This window comes from Cynocephalus volans, chromosome X, assembly GCF_027409185.1.
Source record: "Cynocephalus volans isolate mCynVol1 chromosome X, mCynVol1.pri, whole genome shotgun sequence".
In the NCBI taxonomy this organism is placed as follows: domain Eukaryota; kingdom Metazoa; phylum Chordata; class Mammalia; order Dermoptera; family Cynocephalidae; genus Cynocephalus; species Cynocephalus volans.
In genome coordinates, this window is record NC_084478.1 from 74,905,229 (window position 1) to 74,924,012 (window position 18,784).

An 18,784-nucleotide genomic window follows, 5' to 3' on the forward strand; every position below is an offset into this window, starting at 1 on the left:
AATGCTGGAGAGAATGTGCTCTTCACGAGTAGATTTCAGCGTTAGCAAGAAGGATCTGATGTGGGATCTAGAAACACTTCCCTGGCATAAAAGAAGAAAGAGAGTCCTTCCAAGGAGATATATATATATATATATATATATATATATATATATATATATATATATATATATATATATGTAAATAAAAATATCCTTGAATATATATATTCAAAGTTGTGCTAGGCAGATAGCTTTAGCTGTTATTTGGGGGATATGGGGGTGGAATTACAATGTTATTTCCACCACTGAAATTTTTGTGTCTAGAATTATTAGAGAACTAGGGACTCTATATTTTTAATATAAGGTGAGTTCAGTCATTATAAACAGAAAAATCAAATGCCAGAGAACCTGTAGTTTCTTAGTAAAAAATCTCTATATTCTAAAATTCTTTTCCAGAAGTTTACTGAACATGATAGTGATATGTGTGTTTATTTGTAGGAACTGGTAACATATAAACACAACAAACCAAACAAGCAAACTCTTGCACCATCGCTACTGCAACATTTTACCACAGAGGAATGCCACTGTACATGGATTACAAGCAGGCTAAAAGGAAAAAGAGCTGATTAGACCTCAGACCGCCCACTGAACGGGATGACGGCCACAGCTGCAGTGGAGGCACCAAAAATGGAGAAGAGTGCCTCCAAAGAAGAGAAGCAGCAACCTAAGCAGGATAGCACGGAGCAGAGCAATGCTGATTCTGAAGAGTGGATGAGCTCTGAGAGTGACCCTGAACAGATAAGCCTTAAGAATGGTGACAACAATAATAGCTGCCAACCTGGGGATGGTCCGCTGAAGAAGAAGGGGATGTCCTCCAAACCACACCGCCAGCTCTGCCGATCACCCTGCCTGGATCGTCCAAGCTTCTCTCAGAGTAGCATTTTACAGGATGGTAAGCTTGACTTAGAAAAGGAATACCAAGCCAAGATGGACTTTGCTCTAAAGCTGGGCTATGCTGAGGAACAGATTCAATCAGTACTGAACAAGCTGGGCCCAGAATCCCTTATTAATGATATATTGGCAGAGCTTGTCAGACTTGGGAACAAAGGTGATTCCGAAGGTCATGTCAACTTGAGTCTGTTAGTGCCTCGTGGGCCCAGCTCCAGAGAGATTGAAAGTCCTGAATTGTCTCTTGAAGATGAAATAGACAACAGTGACAATTTGAGGCCGGTTGTCATTGATGGAAGTAATGTGGCAATGAGGTAAGCCAGGCATATTTTTTCTCTCTTTTTTAAAAACTGCTCTGAACTCATAGAAATCATCTTCCTTTGCAAAGTGTTATAAGAGGCTATTGGTTGTTATCTGTAGTTTATAGTCCTGTAGGTGGACAGAGACTAAAATGATCCTGCCCTGCCTTTTCTCTTTCTTTTGAAATTGCTTCCAATTTGTTTTTAGGTGTTACGAAGGCAGTTTAGGTATCAGTGATACTTCAGAAGAGACATAACCACTCACCTTTGTTCCTTTTAGGGTCCGCTTTCCCACCCCTGCTGGGCTAATCATCTTGAAAATTCTGGTTTCATAATGTCACTTGGAGGCTTACTTAGGAACTTTCAGTAATTCCCAATTGCTCTTCTACGAAGTTTGGATCCCTTTCCTTGGCTTTAAGGGTTCTTTGTGATCTGGCCTTTCCCTCCTCCCATTTGATCATATCTCTCACACTTATTGCATCTATATCAATCTCTTTAATGGTCTCTATGTAAATTATGCTGATTTCTACCCCCACTACCTGTGTTCATGTCATTTCCCAACCTACAAGTAACCTCCCCTCCTTACCTCTATACCCTTCAAGATGCGTCAACTTCACAAAGACCTTCCTGATTTTTCTGATCCCAATGACTGTCTCTGACCTACAGTACCTATGATAGGTTGAATGATAACTCCTCAAAGATGTCCACATTCTAATCCCCGAAACCTGTGAATACATTATCTTACATGGTAGGAGACACTTTACAGGTGTGATTAAGTTAAGGTTCTTGACGTGAGAGAGATTACTGTGGATTATCAAAGCAGATCCAATGTAATCACAAGGGTCCTTATTAGAGAGAGGCAGCAGGACCAGAGTAAAGAGTAGGAGATGTGATGACAGAAACAAGAAGCTGGAGGGATATAAGAAAGGGACCATGAACCAAGAAATGTGGGTGGCCTCTCAAAGATAGAAAGGGCAAGGAAACAGATTCTCCCCTGAAGCCTGCAGAAACAATACAGCCTTGCCAATACCTTGATTTTAGACTTCTGACTTCTTGAACTGTAAGAAAATAAATTAGTGTTATTTTAATCCACTAAATGTGCAGCAGTGGGAGACTAATGTAGTTAGTATCTATAGTGCCTTCATATTTTATTCCATACTCTCTTATATAATGTTTTTATTTCTCATCAGAGAGCTTTAGGAATTCCTTCTTCTATTTCCTAAATGAATCGTCATCCAGCCCTGGCTTGAAAATTCCCAGTGATCAGGAGCCTGCTTCCTATTGAGTTTACCATTGCTTAATAGACTCACTGGAATCCTTAGACTGTAAAGCAGTCAGAGCAAAGTAAAAAGCCTTAGCCTAGCAGATTTTAAATTAGATTATTCCTTTGTCTTTGAGAGCAGGGACCTTGCTTTATGCCTCCCTTGTTTTCCTCACAACATATAGTACAGTGTTGAGTGCTCCCACAGAGATACTAGGGAGCAGGAAGGGGGATAAGTCTTGAGAACCATACCACTACTGTTGCTTAGCAGGCTATCCAGGAAACACATTTCAGTATATAGTCCTGTTTAATCCTCACAACAACTTTATCTTACAGATGAGAAAACCAAAGCTCAGCAGGGTTAAGTGACCACCCTGAGGTTTTATAGATAGTAAGCAGCAAAGTGAGGACTTGAATTTAAGTCCTCTGGCTTCAAATGAATGAAATGAAACTAACATTTATGAATACTCTGTGCCAGGTTCTTTTGCATATGTGATTTAATCCTCACTGAAAGCCCTGCAAGAACAGGCTAATTAGGTTCATTTTTTGCAGGTGAAGAGACTCGGGTTCACAGAGGTTAAATAACTACCTAAGGTTACACAGGTAATAAATGACAAGGCTTGGATTAAAATCTGAAGCTGACGCCAAGGCTCTTTTGACATTATCACACAATATTATGTAGCTCTTAATGTTACTAAGAATATTTGGCATCTCTTCTAGTAGCAGAGAATACATTTACAGATTTCGTTTCTTAAATCTTTTAAATCATGACAGCATCATCATAAGGTATATAAAGCAGGCTAGACATCTCTCCTGTTTAAATGCCAGAAGCATAGTAATAAAAAAGTTAAATGACCTGCACACAATACTACAGCAATGAGAATGATGCAGTGGGCCAACGAGAAGTCAAAGATGATGTCTGTGTTCAAAGGGCCAAAGGTATCTCTGCTTCCAACTTGCAGGCATAAAATAAGCTAGAGTGATTCTTGAGGGGAAGGGGACTCAATCTCTTACCAGACCAGACCACTCAGAATATCCTAAATTCTGCACAACTCAATCTCTCACCAGACCAGACCACTCAGAATATCCTAAATTCGACCTGTTTCCCAAGGCCTATCTTTCTTTAAGGGTTTTGTGTTTTGGAGTTGGGGATGAGAAGAACCCAGGACTTCCTTGGGGACTTTGACTTCATGGTGATACATGTCTTTGGTGATCCTTGTCTTTGGACTTCTGTTCAAGGATCACTGATTATGAAGGACTCTATGGTTCTTTTGCTTTGTAAGGAATAATAAAGAAATTAATTACTATGATAATTAGTTCCCATATATCCAGTGTGTGTTAGTAGCAAACTGTCATACTGACAGGAAGATGAACTTTTGTCTCCTGTATGACGTGCTTTGCTAAATTAAAGGTACCTAACACAATTTTAAAAAGCAAAAAAAAAATTTAAAAAATCAGCACTCAACCTTATTTTTAGGAGCATATAATAATGCATAAAGACCACATGATTATTTATTTATTTATTTATAAATATCCAACTAAAATTTACTGCAACTTTTGTAGAATTTAATTTGTGTTACAAGATATGTTGCATAGAAAACTACTTAAAGCCCCTGAGGAAAAATACCTGTGGTTTAATGTGCAACTGGTTTTGTTTCTTCTTTAGGGAAAAGGTGAGAGATGATCTCTGGGAAAAATAACGGCAAAGTGTTGAGAAGCAGAACTTAAGGTTATTTCATGTGATGGCTGGGGAATTGTGTTTCTGGTTCTCGGCAGCATAAAATATCTAGTGTTTGTTTTTTTAGTCTGTTGGTCTTCGGTATCTGAGTTGGTAGCTATATAACAATATTTCAGCCCAAGAAGGGATTAAATATTAGTTATACTAATTCATTAACACGTTTCAAGAAAGCAGTTTTAGAAATAAGATTCAGGGATGCCACATGGCCCAGCACCACTTCAGACAGACACAGAGGGTGTCCTGGCACATCCATCTCTGGGGATCACCTCACTCTAGGAACTGGCCAGGTGTCATTCCTGCCTCTTGCTCCCTTCCCAGATGCTATAACTACAATGCAATTGCAGAATTCGACACAGCACACCTGCACGGTCCAGGCTGATCTACAACCCTAACAGTTTATTCATGCAACACTGTGCCAAGTTCCTCACTTTATGTGGGAAACATTTTCACATCCTGCTCAGATGATCTTTTTGTTGTACAAAATGATTTTCCCTATGCTATTTATTTCTGAGGAGACACAGATGCACCAGGAAGGGGGCTAAACCTTAAATAAAGTGAAATGTAGAGTTTGGCAAAGGGCAGCTGGAGGATATTCTTGTGAGGCCAAACATGGTATCTGCAATGGTTTCAGAGTCAGTGGCCACCAGGGCCTGACTCGGTGATGCAGTTTTCCTCCTGTCTGCAGAAGGGCAGTGAGCTTGGGAAGCACTCCCCTTTCTCCCAGGGAGAAGCAGTACAGTGGCCTCTTAGAGCTGCAGTGACTGTCTCACTCAGATGGCATTGTTCTTTTGAATGACTGACTGATTGCACACAGGCAGGGGCCATAAAGAATGTCAACTCCCAGCTGCTTTCTCATCCATTGGCTGAAACATCTCACTGGGTACCTACTTGCTATTGTGGGGTTTAACTGTGCCCACTAAAGCTCATGAAAGATTCACATGTTCTATGGATGATCACTGACTATGGCATGAGGCAAACATGAGGAGGGAGCAGGACCTAGGGCATTCTCAGAAAGAATGGGCATGAGCTGTACTCATTTACTGAAAAACCATTTTTTCCCATTTGATTTACCTTTCTACAAGTAGGAAGTGAAAAATGTCCAGCATTTGAACAAGCATCTTTCCGTGTTGAGTGTTGAAATGCAAGTATGGCTGGGAATCAGAAATGCTACCATGACTTTAAGATACTTATATACATCTGTAACATAATTTAAAAGGGTCTTTACACAACATAAAAACCTCAACAGCACCTGCCCGTATTAAGTGTTTTATTGTTTTTTTTTCAACTTTATGGTCCATTACAAAATTAGATACCACTATTCTCATATAGCCCCTCCCCCCTTCCTTAAAAAAAGTGATTTTAAACTTAAATTTGTACTTAATAAATAGAAAGTACATTTGACTGGCAATGACCTACAGTAGAAAATTCCTTCAGGCATCCTCCTTGATGGAGGAGAAAGTTGGAACATTACATGTACTTGGTCCTTGGGTGTGGGTCCAGCTGGCAGTCCCTGGATCTGTCTGACCAACTGTCCCATGGACCATGCCATTTTTTTTTTTTTTTAATTGGAGGCTGGCCAGTATGGGGATCCAAACCCTTCATCTTGGTGTTATAACACCGTGCTCTAACCAACTAATATTTTCCACATTTTAAATGCACTAGTGGTGTACCTATGATTCACATACTGATACATGATAAGGTCCTAAAGGGTATATTCATTCTGAGAGCTGTCTCCTTTGGGAGGAGAAATGCATTTCAGAGTAATTAAGGCTTTGAAATGTAAATGTCACCATATTCTTTGTTATGTCTCAGAGAAGCCCAAACATTTGACTACTGCTAAAAAAAGGTTGCACAGGGAGAAGCCAGTGACCCATCTGCTGTGCAGAATTTGGCTTGGAAACCTGGATCATGATAAGTTTCTAAGCCATTGTACAGGACAAAGTAACTTAGTGCCACCACGATACTCTGTTACTTGCAGGTAGTAGGCATTTTAACCTTTTTATTTATTGATTGATTGATTATATATATTTATGGGGTACAGAATCGAATATCAATACATGTGTATAATATGTGGTGATCAAATCAAGATAATTAGTATACTCATGTTTACAAAACATAATCAATCTTTGAGACCCTTAACTAGTTTCTTGCCAACCCCCCTTCACCTTCCCCTTTCCCACCTCTAAAACCACAGTTCTGCTCTCTTTTTTTTTTTAAAGTTTGATGTATTATTGTGATTGTTTGTTTCTTTCTTTCTTTTAGCTCCCACTTATGAGTGAGGACATGTGGTATTTCTCCTTCTATGCCTGGCTTATTTCACTTAACATTATTTTCTCTAAGTTCATCCACGTTGCTGCAAATGCCAGAATTTCATTCTTTTTTATGGCAGAATAGTATTCCACTGAGTATATATACCACATTTTCCTTATCCAGTCATCTGTCAATGGACATTTAGGTTGATTCCAACTCTTGCCTTTTGTAAAGAGAGCTGCAGTAAACATGGGAATGCAGGTATTCCTCTAATATGATGGTTTCTATTCCTTTGGGTATATACCCAGCAATGGGATTGCTGGATCGTATGGCAGTTCTATCTGTAGTTGTCTGAGGAACCTCCATACCATTTTCCATCATGGCTGTACTAATTTACAGTTCCACCAACAGTGCAGGAGGGTTCCCCTTTCTCCACATCCTCACCATCATTTATTATTCTGTCTTTTTTTATAATAGTCTAACTGGGGTGAGATGATATCTCAGTGTGGTTTTGATTTGCGTTTCCCTGATGCTGAGTGATGTTGAACATTTTTTCATGTCTCTGTTAGCCATTTGTATATCTTCGTATGAGAAATGTCTATTCAGCTCCTTTGCCATTTTTTAATTGGGTTACTCATTTTCTTACTATTGAGTTATTTGAATTCTTTGTATTTTCTAGATATTAATTCCTTGTTGGATGCATGGTTTGCACATATTTTCTCCCATTCTATAGGTTGTCTTTTCACTCTGTTAATTGTTTCCTTAGCTGTGCAGATTTTTAGTTTGATATAATCCTATTTCTTTATTTTTTCTTTTGTTGCCTGTGCTTTTGGAGTCATATTCATAAAGTCTTTGCCCAGTCCTATATCCTGAAGTGTTTCTTCTATGTTTTCTTTTAGGAGTTTTATAGTTTCAGGTCTTATATCTAAGTCTTTTTTTTTTTTTTAATTAATTAATTAATTTTTTTAAAATTTTATTTTGTCGATATACATTTTGGCTGATTATTGCTCCCCATCACCAAAACCTCCCTCCCTTCTTCCTCCTCCCCTCCCCCCCAACAATGTCCTTTCTGTTTGCTTGTTGTATCAACTTCAAGTAATTGTGGTTGTTATATCTTCTCCCCCACCCCCGGTTTTGTGTGTGTGTGTGTGTGTGTGTGTGTGTGTGTGTGTTTGTGTGAATTTATATATTAATTTTTAGCTCCCAACAATAACTGAGAACATGTGGTATTTCTCTTTCTGTGCCTGACTTGTTTCACTTAATATAATTCTCTCAAGGTCCATCCATGTTGTTGCAAATGGCAGTATTTCATTCGTTTTTATAGCTGAGTAGTATTACATTGTGTAGGTATACCACGTTTTCCGTATCCACTCATCCAATGATGGACATTTGGGCTGGTTCCAACTCTTGGCTATTGTAAAGAGTGCTGCGATGAACATTGGGGAACAGGTATACCTTCGACTTGATGATTTCCATTCCTCTGGGTATATTCCCAACAGTGGGATAGCTGGGTCGTATGGTAGATCTATCTGCAATTGTTTGAGGAACCTCCATACCATTTTCCATAGAGGCTGCACCATTTTGCAGTCCCACCAACAATATATGAGAGTTCCTTTTTCTCCGCAACCTCGCCAGCATTTATCGTTCAGAGTCTTTTGGATTTTAGCCATCCTAACTGGGGTTAGATGGTATCTCAGTGTGGTTTTGATTTGCATTTCCCGGATGCTGAGTGATGTTGAGCATTTTTTCATATGTCTGTTGGCCATTTGGATATCTTCCTTAGAGAAATGCCTACTTAGCTCTTTTGCCCATTTTTTAATTGGGTTGCTTGTTTTCTTCTTGTAAAGTTGTTTGAGTTCCTTATATATTCTGGATATTAATCCTTTGTCAGATGTATATTTTGCAAATATTTTCTCCCACTCTGTTGGTTGTCTTTTAACTCTGTTAATTGTTTCTTTTGCTGTGCAGAAGCTTTTTAGTTTGATATAATCCCATTTGTTTATTTTTCCTTTGGTTGCCCGTGCTTTTGGGGTCGTATTCATGAAGTCTGTGCCCAGTCCTATTTCCTGAAGTGTTTCTCCTATGTTTTCTTTAAGAAGTTTTATTGTTTCAGGGTGTATATTTAAATCCTTAATCCATTTTGAGTTGATTTTAGTATATGGTGAGAGGTATGGATCTAGTTTCATTCTCCTGCATATGGCTATCCAGTTATCCCAGCACCATTTGCTGAAGAGGCAGTCCCTTCCCCAGTGAATAGGCTTGGTGCCTTTGTCAAAGATCAGTGGCTGTAAGTTTGTGGGTTGATTTCTGGTTTCTCTATTCTGTTCCATTGGTCTGAGTGTCTGTTTTTATGCTAGTACAAGGCTGTTTGGGTTACTATAGCTCTGTAGTACAGTTTGAAGTCAGAGAGTGTTCAATGCCTCCAGCTTTATTTATTTATTTATTTTTTGCTCAGGATTACTTTGGCTGTTCAGGTCTTTTGTTGTTCCATATGAATGTTAGGATTGTTCTTTCTATTTCTGTGAAAAGTGTCATTGGTATTTTGACAGGGATTGCACTGAACCTGTAGATCACTTTGGGTAGTATGGCCATTTTCACAATGGCATTTCTTCTAATCCAAGAGCATGGAATGTCTTTCCATCCTTTTGTGTCCTCTTTAATTTCTTTCAGCATTGATTTCTAGTTCTCATTGTAGAGATCTTTCATCTCCTTTGTTACCAGCTGTGGCTAAGACCCCCACCCAAGCCACCTCACTAGCCAGCCCAGCTGTGCATGGGATCCCTGCTGCACCTGCTTGAAGTATAGAGGCCATTGCCAGGGGCCATCCATACAGCCTCACCAGCCAGACCAGTTTCTTGGGCAGATCCCTGCCCAAGCTGCCTGACCAGCCAGTGTGGCTGCTGCTACCATAACCATTGCACCAGCTGTTTTAGCCTTTTTAGATTGCAGAAGGACATTTTATATGTTTGGCCCAAAACAGGTCATCTTGCAAGCATTACTTTTCCATTTTAAAAAATGTATTCATTCCTTCAATATTTATTGGGTGCTAACCTTTGCATACTAGGCCCTTGTGTAGGTCTTCATTGCCACCTTGATAAATGTTGAAAGTGCCTTCTGATTCTTACTGGGCATTTGGTGTGTCTCATGGAATGCTCTAATGGCATAATTTTAATATATTTTTAATGTGATGCTGTAGGTATGTTACATTTTTTCTTAACATAATTCTTAGTATGTTAAAAAATTGGTATCAGAATACAAATTCATCAAAATGTTAACAGTATTTGTCTCTGGGTAGTAGTAAAACAGTTGGACTTCAATTTTTTTCTTTATATTTTATATATTTTCCACATTTCAGACTTTAAGCATATATTACTTTTGTTGTAATGAAAAATATTTTTAAACAAATAATTTGGTAGTATAAAATAAAAAGTTGGAGTGTCCAACATCAAATGTTACTCTTGTATTTATTTCTGGACCTAGACTGTGTTTGGGAGATCACACTTTATAGCACTGAAGAGCCAAATAAAATTCCAACCCCTTCCTCCAAATCCCCCTTCTGATGACAATTGTAATGATTTTCCCAGGTTCTGTTATTCTTTATACTCACCAACACTGTAGCAGTGGGAAAAATCACAACTGGACATCTTCCTTACCTGCCTGTTTTATGCTAGGTTCATCCAATATTAACCCTGTGCGCTTGCCCAATTTCCCTGTTGTTCAATTTTTTAGAAGCAATCAGTGGTAGCTGTTTGGCTTTTTAAGTTTTTACAATGTTTATTCCTATAAGTAATTGTGATACAATTTCTTCTGTTTTTACATCATGTTCTGATTGTAAAAGGAATACTTGATTTTTTAAGGAAATTTTGGAATTAGAGGAAGAAAATAAGTTACTTATAACTGGCACACAGAATAATAATTTTTATTAATGTTTTGATGTATCTATTTCTACGATTTTTCCTAAGCTTATACATTTCTTCTACAAAATTGGGATTATGTTATTTATTATATATATTTATCCTTTTTTCTGTATCCCTTTTTTCTCTGATTATATTGTGAGCATTTCCAACATCTTAAAATTTTCAAGAATATGATTTTTATTGGTGCACTATATTTAATTAAATGGCTACTATGTGATAAGCATTTTTAGTCAGCATTTAAGTGTGTCTGCTTTTGCTGTCAATGTTATTTTTTAAGCTTAATATATGTGCTTAAAACTCATCTCCAACTAATCCTCCATATAAACTTTATCTAAATCTCTGGTAACACCTCTTCTTTTTTCATCTCTTGTGACTCTCTGAATCTTTGAAAAGGAGGTGGTAGTAGAAACAGAAGAGAAGAGATATAATGGGAGTAATGATAGGAAATAGCCATCATGGCTGCTATAAGTTAGGAGGTGTTATTAAGCATGTGTGGCCTTGAATGAATTTGTAATAATAATGGTAATATTTGTAACAATTGAATAAAATAGAATTTGATTTGATCTTTTAAAAAATACATTCTTTGGCATCATCAAAAAAGAAAATGTGTGTGGTTAATCCCTTGGTACTAAGAAAAAGCTTGTCTCTTATTCCCTATACTCCTAAAGCCATGGCAATAAAGAAGAATTCTCCTGCAGAGGAATACAACTTGCTGTGGATTGGTTTCTAGATAAAGGCCATAAAGATATTACTGTATTTGTGCCTGCATGGAGAAAGGAGCAATCCCGCCCCGATGCACCAATTACAGGTACTATTTCAAATGAGGCATTTCTCTTATCTAGAGGCAGAGCTAGCAAGATAGTTTGGGGAGAGGTTGATGGTCCCAATTTTGATGACTAGTTTTCTAAGTTGTTAAGTATACTTAAAATGTCTTTTATTAAGTATATTTTTGATAACACAATCCAAATAAAACCATTATTGTTTTGTAGCATATGGCAGTTAAATAGAGACAACTTCAATTCCGCAAAGCATAAAGCACATAGTTGGAAAAAAAGAGTGCTTTTCTATTTGACCGTAGACTTCAGACTAATGGGATGGATCTGGTTATGAACATGACCAAGTTTTTCAAGAGACTAAAGAAACCATGGTAGACAAGGGGTCTCATTTCTATACCAGGGAAGTGATTGTAGGATTTGCACATTAGAGGGTGAAACAGAGAGAGAGAGAAGTCCCATGGCAGCTAGAGCCGACTTATGCATGAGGCACAGTAGGCCCAGCGTATAGGGCTAATGATACTTTTAAGGTCCCACAGAAATGTTTTAATTTTATTGTTTTTCACATCAGAAGGAAAAATTGAATATAATAACAATGAATGTATAATAATGTATCTTCTGGATTATATTTGGCTTTATACCAATGCAGTTGTAAAATGAAATTTTTAATATTTCTTTATGGAGGAAGGGGTGCATGAAGGCAAAAGTGCCTAAGATCCACAGAAATCATGATGCAGTCCTAATGCCAGTAGGGTCACTATACTCACTTACACAGCAAGTGAATGACTGTCTGAGCTGTGTGTGAAACTGTCTGCCATTTGCTGAACACCTCAGTCTGGGAGTAGAACCTGGCCCTCCTCAAACCCAGCCAGCAAGCTTTCTCTCTTCAGCAATTAAGAGGCCAAAAGGAAAGGGGATCATTATTCAAATGTTATAGCTTGATGTTCTACCTTAGTTTTGCTCTTCCTTCAGGTAGAAGCCAAAAATTTAAGTCCCTAGGAGTGATGCTTTACTCTTTTCTTGACAGACATATCCTCAGCATAAAATGCTCTGTTTTCTTCAACAGCCAAAAACCTGGTGCTTTGGCCAATGGGCAAAACAAACATCAAGAATGCTAGGGTATCAGTATTACTTCTCACTCTTTTTTATTTTACTTTTCTTCATTTTTTTTCTTTTATTATTTTTTTACTTATCTCTATGGTGGTTTTTAAAACTTATATGTCATTGAATCTATTTCCTTCATTTTATCAAAAGGAAAACTGAACTCCTAAGGGGAAGGTGACTTGCCTAAGGTCACAATCCAAATTGGTGTCATAGCTAGGAATAGAGGCCACTTTCTAAGGGCAAATAATATATTCATCTAGAACCAACTTTTGTTTTTGTAATATGGGGATAATGCTGTTAATTCCCAAAGATGATTTCTACTCTGTGGCGTATAATCATATTTCGACAGATCAAGATATTCTGCGTAAACTGGAGAAGGAAAAGATTCTCGTCTTCACGCCATCCCGAAGGGTCCAGGGCAGGAGGGTTGTCTGCTACGATGACCGGTTCATAGTCAAACTGGCTTTTGATTCTGACGGCATCATTGTATCTAATGACAACTACAGAGACCTTCAAGTCGAAAAGCCAGAATGGAAGAAGTTTATAGAGGAGCGATTGCTGATGTATTCTTTTGTGAATGACAAGTGCGTTTCTTTCCAGTAGTCTTTGAATAGCCTATATCCAAGTTATTAGTATGACTAGATTTCATTTCATTTCAATAAGCATTTACTGAACACTTACTGCGTACCATGCATTATGCTGGTTGTCATGGAGATAAAAGGCTGCATAAGAAACTGAAGACACCCTTAAGGGGCTCAATGTGTAGTAAAAAAGAGAGAGAAAAGAGACAACCACAATGTGTTGTGATAAGTATTACAGTTGAAGATTTAAAAAAAAAAAATTTATCTACATGAAGTGATAAAAAAAAAAGGTTTCCCAGAGAAAATGATATTTGACATGAAGTTTACAGACAGAGGAAAGGGGGCTGCTGGGCATGACAGGTACAAGGGGATGTCATGAATAAAGCTATGAAGGTGTGAACATAGGTGGTATGTTGGGGAAACCATCAGGCATGCCAGTATGGCTGGAACATATAGTCCATGGAAGAATAACACACAGGGAAAATCATCCTTTCTATGTGATCAAGTGGGAACAAAGGGAAGAATTGCTGGATTAGCAGAAGATAGACTTAAGGCAGAAAGGGCAATTAGAAGGCTGTAACAACAGTATAGGCAGGAGATAATGAAGGTCTGAACTCCTAGTAAGGGGCAGTGGGGACAGAAGGGAAGACATTTACCCCTTGCTTTCTTGCTTGCTTTCAGATTTATGCCTCCAGATGATCCTTTAGGACGTCACGGCCCAAGCCTTGAAAATTTCTTAAGAAAGAGACCTGTTGTTCCTGAGCACAAGAAGCAACCATGTCCTTATGGTGAGTACCTATGTGCAGAACTGAATTCTGTACTAAGGGAAACATAAGGACTCTGTGAATACTTTTCTGTTCCAGATTTTCCTTTCAAATGGGAAATCCTGGCTTATCCACTTCCTGTGAGTTAAAGTTTGTGTCTTCATATACTCTCAGTTGGGTATTTAAAGAAAAATTCTAGAAACTGCATGAGGAAACAGTAACTAGAATTGAAGAAAAGATTAGTTGTCACTTGTTAAAAAAACGCATGTGCCCTGGCTGCTTAAGTCCTGAGCAATGTTGCTAGGAGCAGGGAAATGCAGAAACCCACATGGCCTACAGAAGCAGAAAGGGCAATGCCAAACTGGATTTGGCCCCAAGAAGAACATGTCTCTCAGGCAGGTGACTGCACCCTCTGTCAACTAATAATACCCTTTTCTTCTGAATTGTACTCTCCGGTTTGCTTCCAAATATCATTTTCATTTGCTCTTTAAAAATATAGTTTTCTAGAGTGTTTTCATTCTCTTCCTGAGTCCCTCTGATACAAAGTTTGTGAGCCTAACAGTGCAACATGGGCTGCTTGGTCGAGGCTACTTTGGATGTTCGCTCTTTTTGGATAATCATTTGTTTTTATGGGACATTTTCGTTTTTGTCTTTGATTAACATTTAAATCACAGAGTATTTTCATGCTTATTATCTCCTTTAATTTTTACAATGACCGTATAATATAGACATGATTATGAACTTTGTTTACAGAAGAGGAAAATGAGGCTCAGAAAATACTCACTTACCAGTGTCACATGGCTAGTAAGGGACATAGCAACAATTGCAACTCAGGTCTGACTGGCCTCCAAACCTGTGCTCTTTGCACTGCACCATGCTGCCTCAGCATACAGATTATGCCTAGGCAAAGTTGTGCACTATCGGAAAATAAAGGCTGTTCAACTGCTCAACTCTTAGCTTTTACACTGCAATTTCCTCCCCAGTTTTTCACTTCCTCCCTTTCCCTTTACAGTGTGTGATGCCTCCTTGGTGTTGTCTGTCTCTCATCTTTGTGGACAGTTAACTTTCTGCCTTGACCCCAAACAGTAAAATCCTAACCTGAGTGACCAGATTGTTATGACAGTTTCTGGCACAAAGGATTGCACCCCTATGAGAGAGAGTCTTACCCCAAGGCATTATTTTTCAGGCAAAAAATGCACCTACGGCCACAAGTGCAAATACTACCATCCGGAGCGGGCCAACCAACCCCAGCGTTCGGTGGCTGATGAGCTCCGCATCAGTGCCAAACTGTCCACAGTGAAAACCTTGAGTGAAGGCACCCTGGCCAACTGTGGCACAGGGATGTCTAGTGCCAAAGGTGAGATAACCTCAGAGGTCAAACGTGTGGCCCCCAAGCGCCAATCAGATCCTAGCATCCGGTCCATGGCTGTGGAGCCTGAGGAATGGCTGTCTATTGCCCGTAAGCCTGAGGCCAGCTCTGTCCCTTCACTTGTGACTGCCCTAAGTGTCCCCACAATTCCACCCCCCAAAAGCCATGCAGTGGGTGCACTCAACACCCGTTCGGCCAGCAGCCCAGTGCCAGGATCCTCCCATTTCCCCCACCAGAAGGCCTCTCTGGAACACATGGCCAGCATGCAGTACCCCCCCATCCTGGTTACCAACAGCCATGGGACCCCTATTAGCTATGCTGAGCAATACCCAAAGTTTGAGTCCGTGGGGGACCATGGCTACTATTCAATGTTAGGTGACTTTTCCAAACTGAACATCAACAACATGCATAATCGAGAGTACTACATGGCTGAAGCAGACCGGGGGGTGTATGCCCAGAATACCAGCCTCTGTCCTGATAGCCGTATGAGCCATCCCAGGAATGACAACTATTCCTCTTACAACAACCTGTACGTGGCTGTAGCTGATGCCCATCCTGAAGGCAGTTTGAAGCTGCACCACTCAGCATCTCAGAACCGTCTTCAGCCTTTTCCTTATGATTACCATGAAGCCTTAACGCGAGTACAGAGTTATGGCCCAGAGGATTCTAAGCAAGTCCACAAGCAGTCAGTCCCCCACTTAGCTTTGCATGCCCAGCACCCAGCAACTGGAGCACACTCCAGCTGTCCTGGAGACTACTCCATGCCTCCCAATATCCATCCCGGGGCAAGCCCCCAACCAGGCCGTGCCCTAGTGATGACTCGGATGGATAGCATTTCTGACTCCCGCCTCTATGAAAACAACCCCATGAGGCAAAGACGACCTCCTCTGTGCCGGGAACAGCATGCCAGCTGGGACCCGCTGCCCTGTGCAACTGACTCCTATGGCTATCACTCCTATTCCTTGAGTAACAGCCTCATGCAACCATTTTATGAGCCAGTTATGGTACGGAGCGTGCCTGAAAAGATGGAGCAGCTTTGGAGGAATCCTTGGGTTGGAATGTGCAATGATTCCAGGGAGCATATGATCCCAGAGCACCAGTATCAGACCTACAAGAACCTCTGCAATATTTTCCCTTCTAACATCGTCCTTGCAGTGATGGAGAAGAATCCCCACACAGCAGATGCCCAGCAATTGGCAGCCTTGATTGTTGCTAAGCTTAGGGCTGCATGTTGACATGACATAGGACTTATTCTTTTATACGAATATTAATACTAATAATACATTAATACTATGATTACAGTAACTAATAATTTGTGTTGCACTTTACAAGTTACAGTGTTTACATCATTTAAGCACATAACAACTCTTATTTTATAGAGAAGGAAATTGAAGCTCAGTGAGATTAAGTGACTTGCTAAGGTCACACTGCTAGCAAATGACCAAGTCAAGACGTACACCCAAGTCCCCTGACTCCAAGTCCTATGCCCTTTTGCACTGCACCATGCAGGTAATGGAGGACAAAACCCCAAGGGATTCCATTATCAGCATTTTCTTAGTCACAGTCTATATTACAAAGTATGGATGATATATAAAATTTAGAGAGCAAAAGCATCAGGACCAGATCGTATGTTGAATTAACTTTTTAGGTTTTTTTAATAGGAATATTTAAAGCTATTTAAAAGTAAATGAATACTTTATTGCATGGATAGCTGATCATTCAATATTTCTATCAATTAAGCTTTAGGGTCACACTGAAGCTTCTAGAACTATATTTCACACCTATTGTTAGCAATTATATTGCATGTCTGAATGTATATATTTGGCTTGAGATGTGTATCTGTATAACCTTTTACATAATGATAATGAGAAGATAGGCTCTGTACAGTCCTTAGTCTACAGCTGTATAGATCATAAATCTGACTTGATGATTTTATGTCATATTTCATAGTTTTGGTTAGTTTTGAAAGTGAAATTACATGCCAATGTTTTAACATTGCTTTCTTGGGCACCAGAAAAAAAACAGCTCTATTTCCTTTGCACTTTTTACTTGCCAACAGTTATTGACAGTTCTTAGCTTCCAAGTCTCTTCACCTCAGCAATTAGGGGTCAGGTTGCAGCCTTCTTCTGCAGAGGAACTGATGGATAACCTCAAGTTCCGAACATAGAATGTGTTTGCTACACAAGTGCAGAAGAGTTTGACCAGGACCAAGGGACTTTCTACCAGAGTCCAAAAAACCTTATTCCAGAAGAGATGGCTCATATGGCATTAAATGATGAATACAAAAGCTTCACTCCAGGAGGGACTAATGGATGCTCTTCGGACTTCTGACCTATGCAGTATTCAATATCACAAGATAAAATGTAATGGAGGACAGTGCATAGCCATGTAATCCACTTTCTCCTGCTGTCCACCTTTTGGGCAATAAGGTCAATCATTGGTGGAGCAGAATTTCTTTAGGAAACAAAACCAGGGGATTTTCTAGGTGGAAAAAGGCAGCTTCCAAAAGCGGATGCTGCATCTTTACTAAGAGCTGGCTTAGTTACGCACTGCAAATCCATGCAGAGGATACACTTGCCATTAGATATTTCTTAAATGTGTTACTAAAGAAGGCAAGACTTTGGGGTTGGGAGGGACCATTTGTGCAACTTGTATCTTGCTCAGGGTGGGAACCTTTGTAGCTAAATGCCTCTAGGAGAGGCACTGTTTTTTTAAGCTGCACTAACTGAACTCTCTTTTTGAATCCATTGTATATTTCAACATTTTGAACCATGTCCAGCACAGTATTTCTTGAGCTGGAACTTGCTAACTTCTATGGTCATTTTCATGAAAGTTAAGAAGGCCTGGCCTTGGCCTTTTGTTTCTTCATGAGAAGGTGTGACACTGCCTATAAATGTTTCTTACTGTGAAACACTCCGAATGTGAGGCTGTAGTCAGGGTTGTTTCTGGTGGTTTGATAATGGCTAGCGTGCTGCTTCCTGGCTTTCTGTGTCTGTCCAAGTTGATTAATACTGCATCTCAACCAATGTTTCCCTTCAGTTAATCACAGCTTCACATTCACCTACTATCCTCTAATCTTCCCATCTCCCAGCATATTGATAAAGTGTAGGTCCACAGAGAGTGACAGTTGCCACTGCAGTGCTTGCTATTTCACACAAACACCATTTCATTCCTTCAACTTTTTGGACCTTCTAAACCTGCCCTGTGTCTAAATCAGGGTATTTGACAATCTCAGATGACTCTAATGCCTTTGTGCCAGTTAATTCATCTTCCTACCAAAATCATCAATGGCACCGCAGTATCGACTAGCTGCACAATTTACAGGGAAGCACAAGATTATCCTTGTCAGCTGCAGTTCATCTTGAACATGTTCATATTTAGTACTCAAAAAAATATATAAGCTCCTCCCAATACAGGAAATATTTTAAGGCAGAACATGTATCTTATTTCCTAAAAATTATTGTCATTCTTCTCCTCTCATAAGATGTGTATGAACCAAAGCTAGGAGCAAAGCCTCAAATAACCAGAAATGACCTTTTGTTGATACAAATTGTATCTTTTTTTTTTTTTTTTATTGTATAGAAACAAATGTACAAAACTCATCTTAAGCTAGGTTCCTACTGAATTTTCACCATGATGTTTGTGGCACTATGTGTCACAAGGAAGTAGCCCAGGGGTCACGAAGGAGCTTTTATTTCCAAAGGGCAGTAATAGTTTATAGACAAGGCCTCTTTATTACTAGGTACACAGCTATTGTGTGTACAATTTCAAGCATTATATTGCATAAGTTCTCTTCAGCCT

General features: G+C 39.4%; 1 protein-coding gene across 1 annotated transcript; it reads left to right on the forward strand.

The window, feature by feature from the left end:
- Nucleotides 1-633: 633 nt before the first annotated feature.
- On the forward strand, nucleotides 634-16,218 carry ZC3H12B (zinc finger CCCH-type containing 12B). Its single transcript, XM_063084659.1, has 5 exons — nucleotides 634-1,241; nucleotides 11,061-11,200; nucleotides 12,619-12,853; nucleotides 13,532-13,638; nucleotides 14,801-16,218. The coding sequence occupies exons 1-5, from the start codon at nucleotides 634-636 to the stop codon at nucleotides 16,216-16,218; spliced, it is 2,508 nt and encodes an 835-aa protein (XP_062940729.1).
- The last annotated feature ends 2,566 nt before the right edge of the window (nucleotides 16,219-18,784 follow it).